The following is a 12,906-nucleotide window of genomic DNA, read 5'->3' on the forward strand; positions in this document are numbered from 1 at the left end:
TGTAACAGCCACGAGACGGCATGGGTAACACCTCAAACACCTCGGGAGGGACCATTGCGAGTTGTGGAAACTTACGAAACTAGCACGGGATTCCCGGTTCTAAAACTAAGTCCAAAAATACACTTTTTCACACTTAAGCTTTAAAAATAGGCCATCGAAGGCCAAAATCGTGTACCAACCACGAGACGGCCTTGGTAACACCTCGGGAGGGACCAAAGTAAGTTATGAAAACTTACGGAACTACCATGGGACTCCTGGTTTGAAAACTAAATCCAAAAATGCACTTTTTCACACTCAAGCTTGAAAAATAGGCCATCGGAGGCCAAAATCGTGTAACAGCCATGAGATGGCCCAGGTAACACCTTAAACAACTCGAGAGGGACCAAAATAAGTTGTGGAAACTTACGAAATTAGCACGGGACTCCCAGTTCGAAAACTAAGTCCACAAATGCACTTTTTCACACATAAGCTTTAAAAATAGGCCATCGGAGGCCAAAATCTTGCAACAGCCGCGAGACGGCATGGGAAACACCTCAAACACCTCGGTAGGGACCAATGTGAGTTGTGAAAACTTACAGAACTAGCACGGGACTCTTGGTTTGAAAACTAAGTCAAAAAATGCACTTTTTAACACTTAATCTTGAAAATATGCCTTCGGGGGCCGAAATCGTGCAACAGCCACGAGAGTGGCTCGAGAAACACCCCAAAACACCATGGGAGGGACAAATGTGAGTTGTGAAAACTTACGGAACTAGCACGGGACACCCGGTTTGAAAACTAAGTCCAAAAATGCACGTTTACGAGACGGCCTGGGAAACACCTCAAACACCTCGGGAGGGTCCAAAGTAAGTTATGGAAACTTACGGAACTAGCACAGTACTCCCGGTTCGAAAACTAAGTCCAAGAATGCAATTTTTCCCACTTAAGCTTCAAAAATAGGCCATCGGAGGCCAAAATCGTGCAGCAGCCATGAGACGGCCCGGGAAACACCTCAAACACCTCGGGAGGGACCAATGTGAGCTGTGAAATCTTATGGAAGTAGCACGGGACTCCCAGTTTGAAAACTAAGTCCAAAAATGCACTTTTTCACACTTAAGGTTGAAAATTAGGCCATCGGAGGCCAAAATCGTGTAACCGCCACGAGACGGTCCGGGTAACACCTCAAACACCTCAGAAGGGACCAAAGTAAGTTGTGAAAACTTGCGAAATTAGCACGGGACTCCCGGTTCGAAAACTAAGTCCACAAATGCACTTTTTCACGCTTAAGCTTTAAAAATAGGCCATCGGAGGCCAAATTCATACAACAGGCACGAGACGGCCCGGGAAACACCTCAAACACCTCGAGAGGAACCAATGTGAGTTGTGAAAACTTACGGAAGTAGCACAGGACTCCCGTTTTGAAAACTAAGTCCAAAAATGCACTTTTTCACACTTAAGCTTGAAAAATAGGCCGTCGGAGGCCAAAATCATGTAACAGCCAGGAGACGCCCCGGGTAATACCCCAAACACCTCGGGAGGGACCAAAGTAAGTTGTGGAAACTTATGGAATTTCCACAAGACTCCCGGTTCGAAAACTAAGTCCACAAATGCACTTTTTGACACTTAAGCTTTAAAAATAGGCCTTCGGAGGCCAAAATCATGCAACAGCCACGAGACGGCTCGGAAAACACCTCAAACACCTTGGAAGGGACCAATGTGAGTTGTGAAAACTTACAGAACTAACACGAGACTCCTGGTTTGAAAACTTAGTTTAAAAATGCACTTTTTCACACTTAAGCTTGAAAATAGGCCTTCGGGGGCCAAAATCGTGCAACAGCCACGAGACGACCCGAGAAACACCTCAAACACCTCGGGAGGGACAAATGTGAGTTGTGAAAACTTACAGAATTTGCATGGGACTCCCGGTTTGAAAACTAAGTTCAAAAATGCACTTTCAGCGACAATTAAGCTTGAAAAATAGGCCATTGGTGGCCAAAATTGTGTAACAGCCACGAGACGGCCCAGGTAACACCTCAAACACCTCGGGAGGGACCAAAGTAAGTTTTTCAAACTTATGAAACTAGCACGGGACTCCCGGTTTGAAAACTAAGTCCAAAAATGCACTTTTTCACACTTAAGCTTGAAAATAGGCCTTCGGGGGCCAAAATCGTGCAACAGCCACGAGACGGCTCAGGAAACACCTCAAACACCTCGGGAAGGACCAATGTGAGTTGTGGAAATTTACGGAACTAGCATGGGACTCCGGTTTGAAAACGAAGTCAAAAATTGTACTTTTTCACACTTAAGCTTCAAACTAGGCCATCGGGCCAAAATCGTGCAACAGACACGAGACGGCCCAGGAAATACCTCAAACACGTTGGGAGGGATCAATGTGAGTTGTGGAAACTTATGGAACTAGCACGGGACTCCCGGTTTGAAAACTAAGTTAAAAATTGCACTTTGTCACACTTAAGCTTCAAACTAGGCCATCGGGGGCCAAAATCGTGCAACAGCCACGAGACGGCCCGGGGAACACGTCAAACACCATGGAAGCGACCAATGTGAGTTATGGAAAGTTACGAAACTAGCACGGGACTCCCGATTTTAAAACTAAGTCCAAAATTGTACTTTTTCACACTTAAGCTTGAAAATAGGCTACTGGAGGCCAAAATCGTGGAATAGCCACGAGACGGCCTGGAGAACACCTCAAACACCTCAGAAGGAACCAATGTGAGTTGTGAAAACTTACGGAACTAGCACGGGACTCCCGGTTTTGAAAACTAAGTCAAAAATTGCATTTTTTCACACTTAAGCTTCAAACTAGGCCATCGAGGGCCAAAATCGTGCAACAGCGACAAGACGGCCCGGGAAACACGTCAAAAACCTCCGGAGGGACCAATGTGAGTTGTGGAAACTTACGAAACTGGCACAGGACTCCCAGTTTGAAAAGTAAGTCCAAAATTGCACTTTTTCACACTTAAGTTTGAAAATAGACCTCACGGGCCAAAATCGTGCAACAGCCACGAGATGGCCCGGGGAACACGTCAAACACCTCGGGGGGGACCAATGTAAGTTGTGGAAACTTACGGAACTAGCACGGGACTCCCGGTTTGAAAACTAAATCGAAAATGAACTTTTTCACACTTAAGCTTCAAACTAGCCAACGGCGGCCAAAATCGTGCAACAGCTACGAGACGGCCTGGGGAACACGTCAAACACCTTAGGAGGGACCAATGTGAGTTATGGAAACTTACAAAATTAGCACGGGACTCCCGGTTTTAAAACTAAGTTGAAAAAGGCACTTTTTCACACTTAAGCTTGAAAATAGGCCACCAGATGCCAAAATCGTGCAACAGCCACAATACGGCCCGAGGAACACGTGAAACACCTCGGGAGGGACCAATGTGAGTTGTGAAAACTTTCAGAACTAGCACGGGACTCCTGGTTTGAAAACTAAGTCCAAAAATATACTTTTTCACACTTAAGCTTGAAAATAGGCCATCGAAGGCCAAAATCGTGCAACAGCCACGAGACGACCCGAGGAACACCTCAAACACCTCGGGAGGGACCAATGTGAGTTGTGAAAACTTACGGAACTAGTACGGAACTCGCGGTTTGGAAACTAAGTCCAAAATTGTACTTTTTCACACTTAAACTTGAAAATAGATCTTCGGGAGCCAAAATCGTTCAACAGCCACGGGACGGCTCGGGGAACATCTCTAACACGTCGGGAGGGACCAATGTAAGTTGTGAAAACTTACAAAACTCGCACCAGACTCCCGATTTGAAAACTAATTCGAAAAATGCATGTTAAATTGTATATTTTATGGATAAGATAATAATTGTCTAACTTGCATTTTTTTTTTTTTTTTTTTTTGTTTGTGTTTCATTTTTTTGCAAATTCGAGATTTGATATGGACATGTTTGGTAATTTGGAGGGCAGATGGTAACTCATTTTGTGTTTTTGTTCATATTACCTTACATGTATTTTGGTTGCATTGTAAATTTTCTATTTTTGTTGGTATTACAGGGCATGTTATGTAATCTGCCCTTGATATTTTATTTTTGTTGATATTAGTAGACATGTTTTTTGTTGGATATTAGGATGTGTTTGGTAATCTGCATGCGGTTGATATTATATTTTTGTGGATATTAGTAGACGTTTTTTGTGGATATTAGGAGACATGTTTATAATCCGCATGTAGTTCATATTGTATTTTTGTAGATGGTGCTGAAATTCGATTGTGATGTTTATGAAAATGAACAATTTTTTATATTGATTTGTAATAGATATTTTATTGAACATGTTATTGAAATGTGCAGGGAATTGTTACTGAAAAGAAAAAATTTTGGAAGAAAATAGTACCCCCATTTTCAAATTTTTTAATTTTTATTAGTGACAAAATAAAAAATTGTCGCTATTAGTTTTCAAAAAAACATGACGAATAATTTTGTCACTAATGATATAATACCAAACAAATAATTTCGTTACATTTGCTGAATATTTTGTCGCTAAATTGAAATATTTAGGTAGCGTTGGGTAACGTTTACGTTTTTTGTTTATGTTTACAAAAATTTTATAAATTGGTTTTTGTTTATTTTTAGAAAAACATAAATAATAAACACGTTTGGTTTGGACAAAATGTTTGAAAATTTTTGAAAACATAAACTAAAAAACATGTTTGTTAAGGCCTAATTTTTTTTTTTAATTTTTTTTATTTTTTTTAAATTTTTTTTTTAAAATTTTTTTTGACAATGGGATCATACACATTATCCATAATAATCATATTGATACAATACCAACCATAGATAAATTTAATAACCATAATAATAACATCTCAATTCTTCCACAAACCATAAAAAAAAACATCTTCCACAATCTATTATACGCATAAATAATATTTCAATTGTTTCCGAGAGATTCCCAAATTTGACCATCAATTTGATTCCTTACATCAGACATGTGACGTAATTGAGGTTGACTAATGTCTAAGTCAATTGGTTGCTGAGAACTACTTCCTGCATGTGTCGAGCTACTACTACCACCTCCACTAGGCCCATCATCTTCAACGATACGATCTGGATTGGCCCATTCAGCGAACAATGTGTCATTTTGAGAATGTGTCCTTATCCAGTTGTATATTGTACAGCATGCAATGGGGATGTATCTCTGCGTCTTAGTTGAATACGGAGGCATGTCTCTCAAAATTGGAAAGCGAGCCTTCAAGACACCAAAGCAACTCTCAATCACATTGCGCAGTGAGGAGTGTCGGTAATTGAACATTTGCTTCTTGTTTCTTGGTTGTCGCCTTTGATTACGAAACTCATTTAGATGGTACCTCTCACCACGGTATGGCGATAAAAAGCCAGGCATATTTGTATAACCCGAGTCGACAACATAGTATTTATCTGTTCAACATGTATGTATCTATTATTATGGGTTGACAAAAGAATATTCATTATAAATTAACAAAATGCCATATAATACGTACCTGTTGGTGGCATTGGAAATAAATTCGTTGGATCATGTACGGTTTCAATGAACACTCTTGAATCATTTGCAATGCCCTCCAAACCGGCCAATACATACGTAAATCACATATCAAATGAGCAAACACACATTACATTTTGCGTTGTAACTGTATGCTTACCCCGATATGGTATTTGCTTTGATGCTGGCACCCTTGCAGATATGTGGGTACCATCAATTGCTCCAACACAATCCTATTTGACAAATGACTTTAATAATGCAGGATATTTTACTAAAATTTATATTTCAAATATTCTGTTAGTGATTACCTTAAAAAAAGGATAGAAGCGTGGATTATGTCGAATTTCTGCAGGCACCTCATCAAAATCTGGAGGCCTTATAACTTGTTTACCAAGCCTACACACTACCTTCAAGACTCGGTTGAAGTATTTGGAGATGGTCTGGCCAGAATGTTGGAATCGCTCTTGGACAACACGATTTCGTTCGTTGTGACCAATTGTTAGCAAAAATATACAAACTTGCTCTTGGACAGTCAGATAACGTGAGTGTTTCAGTTTACCATATACCTTAAGTGCCTCGCACAAATTAATAAATACATCTGGTTCCATTCTAAAATTTTCCTTGGATCTTCTTTCATGGCCATTCAATATTTCTAATACGTAGTCATGTCCTTGTAATATGGACGTTCGGCATGGTCTAGATTGAAGGTAAGTATTACAATACCCATGTAGTGCTACACACACCAGAAATTGTATATTTTCATCATCACTGTCTGAGTCAAAACTCAAATCAAGAGCATGCATCGGCTCCATATATATCACTGTGATATTGTGCTGACCCCTTAAAAACAAAAGTATTAGTGATAATGAAAATACATGAAATAATGGTCACACAATAATTTTTCTTTCATTGAATTTTTTTCAGTTTGGTAACCATTTTGTTTGGTCCAATTCAAATGTTGGCTCCATATATTTTAATTTCATATCACTTTAAAATAATCAAAATAACCCACATCTAGTAATGTTCCTAGTGATGTCCAATTCAAATGTTGGCTCCAATTTATTATTACAACAAAAAATGATAAAAAAATAAATCAAGATCAAGATCAAGATCAATTTACATTATAATCAAACATATGATATACACCTTTTAAAAAATGTCTCATAGAATTGGCGATCATGCGTATGGTAAGATTATTTTAAATCATAACAAAACAAATAGTAAATTGGCGATCATGCGTATGGTAAGATTATTTTAAATCATAACAAAACAAATAGTGGAGACTTTTAAAGCCAAAGTTTCTAGTCTTTTTCTTTATTGTATGACTATACCACATTTTCTTTATTTATGTTGTAGACCGAAATAAAGAGAAACATTAAATTCAGTCATCCCCATGCACACATACTCCATATAGTCATCTTTTTTGCAAATTGCTTTTCAATCTATGAAGTGGGTATCTCATCTCTATGTCAATCTCAAATTCACCCATTAGAAGCTCCAAAATTTCAGCAAAGGAACTCAAATCAATGCCCTTTCATTAGGGCATTTCATCAAACAGGTAATTTGCGCACACACACACACACACACACACAAAAGGTTCATCAAACCTCCCTATTTAGGCCTCATAGTCAGAGAGACTTGGCTTTATTCACAAGTAGAGTACCAAATTGTTCCAAATTAAAATAACCCACATCTAGTGATGTTTCATATGACTTCAAATTTGGACCAGATGTTTCATATGACTTCAAAATAATTCATGCCAGAAACCCACATGTAGTGATGTTTCATATGACTTCAAAATTTGGGGGAAATCCAAACACATTGACTAGAACAGAACAGTATCATGGAAAAAACAATGTTGACAATACAGTGACATAAGAATTTTATATAGAAGAAGATCATACATACCTTGCAATGCAGTGTTGAGAATGCAGTGATACAATGTTGACAATACTTCCTACGCAATGTTGACAATGCAGTAAAAAGAGCATACTACTAACAAACATTATATAGGAGAAAGAGCATTCAATACTTCAACTAACCATAAACTACCATAATAAAAAGAGCCTGCATACCAGTACAATATTATATCAATAATGGAAAGCCTGCATACCATTTACTCAATTTGATATCTACCCATCTACCCATCTCTTTGCAGTACAATATTAAAAACACCAGTAGAATACACCTAACTCTATTTTCATAATAAATTATCCTGAAACAAATATTAAAAACATAAAATAAAAACTACAATACAACAGTTACAACACCAAATTTGCTACAGCACCAAATATTATCCAACAATACAAGCTTGTTCACAGAATACACTAATTCTATTACAGCACAAAAGATTATCCAACAATACAACAGTTACAGTACCAAATATAAACTTCCATAATAAGTCTGTTTCCACAATAAACTACCAAATAAATTAAACAACACAAACACATACCACACTAAATCTGCACTCTCTCAAAGATTAAGCACCCAATCCCTCATCCTACTAGCAGGCATATCAACAAATACCTCCCTTATTATGGGATCCGATGCAAGCTTGTTCACAGCTTTAGTGTAAGCAGCAGCAGGAATTTCCTCCATACCATGCAATAGTGCCATGCACTCTTTCAGTAATGAACGTGATGGAGTAAAGCCACCTTCAATTGAACCACTGTCATCGCCAACATTAGTAACTGAAGCACTTGTGAAACGCTTTTCCATTAGGTCCACCTTCCTCTTGCTATTTTCACTCATTTCTTTGAGTGCTTCAGAAATATTAGCTTGAAAAGAGCTCCTCTTCTTACTCTTTTTACCTCCCATTTTGCTCTTGCCCTTGCCCTTGCCCTTGCCCTTGCCCTTGCCCTGGCCATCTCCATTGTCATTATCACTATCAATTTGCAATGCATCTAACTCCTCATTCTTTACCTTAAATTCAAGATCAGAACTAGCACTACTTTCAGAAGGTGATTTGGTGGAAGGAAAAGCTAGTTTACCAGTTGCGGATGTGTCTCCTAAGATACGAGACAACTCATGGTAGTAAACCATCCCTTTCTTCCTAAACCTCTTTGCATGGGTATTAACCTACAAATCAATGAATTTGAAGTTAACATGAACAATTCTCCAATTAAATGTAGTAAAGAAAATGCAAAAAGTTAATTAAACCTTGTAAAGGGCTTCCCAAACGTCATCCGGTGCAATGATAGTAAGTCACTGGCTATCCCAACCAACACCAGTATGCTTCAGTAATGATGTAAATTTGTTGAACATAATACGCAGCTGATTGTATTTGTTCCGAAGCTGGTGTGCGTTATACTTGTATTGGGTTTTTGCATTCATTTGATCTCTCAACCTGTTCCAAGCTTGTCTAGTGAATGTTCCAGTTATTTTACTATTCTTGGTTTTCACCTCCTCATCCATGAGGGTAATGAAAAGAGCCTCGTTTGCCTGAGGCCATGGACTACTGTTTCCTCTACCAACTTCAACAACATCATCATCATCAATGGGGAGATCATAATGTATTGTTGATGCCATTACCTAAATATTTATATTTATTCATAGATAAACAAATTTCAAAAAAATATAAGTCAAATAAAATGAAGAGACATTGAAGAATAAACAGCAGTTTAAATATCTTGTGGGTTGGTATAGCAGATTTTGAAGATTTCTAGCAAATAAGTCAAATGAATGAAAATATGAGTTTACTAGCATATAAGTAAAAAAATAGCATTCTGTTAAAATCAAATAAATGTATAGATTACTAGATTAGTAGCATTCTGTTAAAAGTAGCACTTAAGTGAAAAAATAGCACTTAAGTCAAACAATAGCACTTACTAGCATTCTGTTAAAAAATAGCACTTAAGTCAAATAAATGTATAGATTACTAGCATTCTGTAAATATAAGTCAAATAAATTTATGAAAAAAATACATTTGCCTCACCAAGGTTTGAATCTAGAGTGGCCTAAGAAACTATTGGATAAAGAATCTAGAGTGGCCTATTCTAGAATGAATAAAGAATCTAGAGTGACATTCAACTTTAATCTGACTGAAACTATCAAAGTGTGTTATGCAGTCAAGTAATTACAAGTTGACCGGTTCTGAAAATCCCAACAAGGACGTGACAATGGCTTATCATAAGGATGACAAACATTTCAATTGATGAATTATCAAAGTCAACAACTAGGTCCTAGCTAACAATCAAAACAATCCACAAAGATAATCAACCTCAGGAGTAATGAAGATAGTGCTGACGTTGCCGTATGTGAAATACGTACTACAAATATACTTTGACAGCAAATCACAACACCATCTTCCCTGCAATGGGATAACACAAGTTCTTTTGAACATTTTAAGGGTAGATGAAACAGATACGATGATATGCCAAAGTAGAGCCAAACAGGCGTATGCTGGAACTATTCCATCCCTCAATCAAGTGATTATTTATAGGGAAAGTGTTCAACATGTCATGTCCAATTCATCTAAGAAAAATGGCATTGAAGAAGATCTTTTTGCCTGATGATGAAATACAAAACCCAATTCAGTTTCAAGCAAAACCAATTATTTGACTTATATTTCCCCAAAACCCAATTCAGTTTCAAGCAAAACCCACCAATACAAACATGAAAATCTAAAAAATGTCACTTTTTATGCTCAACTCTCATTGTAACAGACAGAATGTTAACTCTCATTGTAACAATAAATATATTTTCAGTTCTGATGCTCAAGTCTTGACAACAATCTGATTTCATGTTCAGCAATGGCTATGGCACAGGTTAATCAGGGCTCCTTCTAAGGTCCTACAGATTAGGTTTTCCCAAAGCAGAATAGATTTCTGGTTCCGAAAAAAAAAATAGATTTGTAGCACAGATCTACAACCAAAAAAAAAAAGAGATTTTTGCAGAACAGATTTCGAAAATTTTGCAAAAGATCTGCAAAATAGATTTGTCGTTTCAGAAAAAAAAAAAAAAAAAAAAAAAAAAAAAAAAAAAAAAACACCATGGTAGCTCTACAAAAATCTGAGATCAATTTGTTGCCATTGAAGCTGCCATCAAATTGATCTCAGCTGCCATCAAATCCCAAAGATGCCATCAATTTGATGGCAGTTGAAATCACAAAGCTACCATGAAATCGAAGCTGCCATCGAAGAGAGAGAGAACAAAGAGACCTAAGTGCACATGAAATCGATCTGTCAACAAACAAACATACCCTTTGTCTCATCATTAATCGATTTCATGACAGATCTATTAACCTACAAAGCATAGCAAGAGAGAGAGAGAAGAAACAGACCTGAGATCAATTTGTTGACAGATCTACAAAGATCTGCATGTTTGCAACATAATGTTTTAGAAAAGAAAACAAAAATCGAAGCTCGGTGAACACAGAGAGCAAGGTCGGTGAACACAGAGAAGAGAGGGGAGACTGAGAGAGAAGAGATGAGAGAGAGAGAGAGAGAGAAGAGAGAGGAGACTAACCTGATCTTTGAAGTTCAAGTGAACATAAATGAGGTGGAGGAAGATGAGATATTACCGTTGGACAAAATAAATGAATGAGGTTGAGGAAGATGAGATATTAACGATGGACAAAATAAATTCAATATTGGTGCTGCAGAGATTTGAACCAGGATCAAGTTGCCAACAATTAAGTTACCGCTACAGTGCCAGTTTATTAAATCAGTGAAAACAGGTTTTTTCTGTTTCCATTTTTTGGGTAAAATTTATAAACTGGGAATTTGAATTATAAATCAATTTTTTTACCAAATGAGTTTTTACCACAATTTTTAAAATTTTTGTAAATATAAACTGTAAATTGAAAATAAAATGGTTACCAAACATATCCTAGGTATTCTAAATAAGCTATCAAATGTTTTACCAAACCTCTCACATGGGTGTGGGACCCACACAAATCCACATGTGTGTGTCGTGTGAGAGATTTAATAAAATATTTAGTAAATTATTTGGAGTCTTTAACATTACTCTTTCAACACTCTCCACTTATATGGGGAAGGTAAAACAAAATAAAATTAAATTTGATATTATTGAAAAATTACTTTTCTTTTTCCCTTACGTGGACAAAAGTAACCCCATTTCAATTGTGTTAGACCAAAAACACAAAAACTACAATGTAGTTTTTTTTTTTTTTTTTTAAACGGTAGTAACACAGTGAGAGCCTCCCAAAATGTTTGTATTGCAAAATAAAACTTTCTGGTTGCAATATTTGTATTTGGTTGAGTTTTAAAAATTAAAAATTAGTTTGATAAAAATAAATAAATACAAAGTCATATTTTAAAATTATTTTTTTCTAAAAAATAGAAAATTTATACAAAAATACTGAGTGTTTGTTCATTTTTTTTATCAAACTAATTTTTAAAATTTTTATAAACAAAATTAAAATCGAATCAAATTAATAGTGTATTTTAACAAATCTAAATCAAAATTCCTACAAAAACTCAAAGCAAGTAACTACTAACACAATTATGATTCATGAACAAAAGTTAGTTGTCTGCTTTCATCTAATGAGCTTTGGGTTTGAAGATTTTAGTTTAGAGTTTCTCAACCGCCCATTAGTATTTCTATACATATACAATATATATATATATATATATATATATATATTTTCTCTATTATATTTTTGTAAAAATTTTAAAAATAAATAAATAATAAGAGATGTGATGTGAAGAGATAAAATGAAAGAAAAATAAAAAAGACATTTGTTCTCATCATAAAAGCATTTATTGAACTGAGACAACTTTTAGCCCTTTTATGCTATACAAGTGGTGTAATTATTCTCATTTAATTCTTCCCCCACATATGCCCTAAGGACACATATTAACACAGAGTAATGCTAAAAAATTTAGGACTGAGTAAGAAATTGTAAAATTCGTAATTCGATCCAGTCTAATTCAATCCGATCGGTTTGGATTAGTTTTTTGAATCCGTGGTTTCGGTTCCGAATTGAAGAATTAAAAATTCGTAGTCCACGGATTGGTTCCGAATTGAACTCCACGGTTCCGGATTGAACTCCACGGTTCCAGATTGAAACCGATTCGGACCGTATATAAATAGTCTATATTTTTATTATATATCCTCCCCCTTAACATCTTCTCTTATTCTATATAAAATCTAAACTCAAACCTAAACCTCGTATAATATCTTCTTTTATTACTTTTGATTTTTAGTTTTTAGTTTTAATTTGTAATGGTCTAAATACTTATGGTGAAACCAGTTTTTTTATGATTGTTAAATTCTAGAACATTATATCGCTATTATAGAAAAACATGCTGCTATTATAGAACTAATATAGCGTTATGTTTTTATTTTTATAAAATTGAATTGTTATATATATATATTTTTTTTTTTTTTGTTATTTAATTATGTGAATCCGTGGTCCTAAACCGATCCAATCCGTATTGAAATGGATTGGTTCGGATTGGTTCCAAGATTTA

The 12,906-nt window shown here is 36.1% G+C and overlaps 1 protein-coding gene across 1 annotated transcript; it reads right to left on the reverse strand.

The window, feature by feature from the left end:
- Positions 1-4,882: 4,882 nt before the first annotated feature.
- On the reverse strand, positions 4,883-6,078 carry LOC114262486 (uncharacterized). The gene is made up of 3 exons (XM_028202845.2): positions 5,779-6,078; positions 5,631-5,703; positions 4,883-5,388 (listed from the first exon to the last, which is right to left on the reverse strand). Exons 1-3 carry the CDS (start codon positions 6,076-6,078, stop codon positions 4,883-4,885), a joined length of 879 nt encoding a protein of 292 aa, XP_028058646.2.
- Positions 6,079-12,906: the final 6,828 nt, after the last annotated feature.

Source organism: Camellia sinensis, chromosome 8 (assembly GCF_055761805.1).
Source record: "Camellia sinensis isolate YWXY chromosome 8, ASM5576180v1, whole genome shotgun sequence".
In the NCBI taxonomy this organism is placed as follows: Eukaryota; Viridiplantae; Streptophyta; class Magnoliopsida; order Ericales; family Theaceae; genus Camellia; species Camellia sinensis.

Excerpts from the sequence above, each read along its gene's own strand:
- LOC114262486 (XM_028202845.2), bottom strand. The coding sequence starts at position 6,078 with ATGGAACCAGATGTATTTATTAATTTGTGCGAGGCACTTAAGGTATAT. Across the intron at positions 5,704-5,778 it reads GCTTCTATCCTTTTTTTAAG|GATTGTGTTGGAGCAATTGA; the intron begins GTAATCACTAAC and ends TTTGTCAAATAG. Across the intron at positions 5,389-5,630 it reads AAAGCAAATACCATATCGGG|ATAAATACTATGTTGTCGAC; the intron begins GTAAGCATACAG and ends CATGTTGAACAG.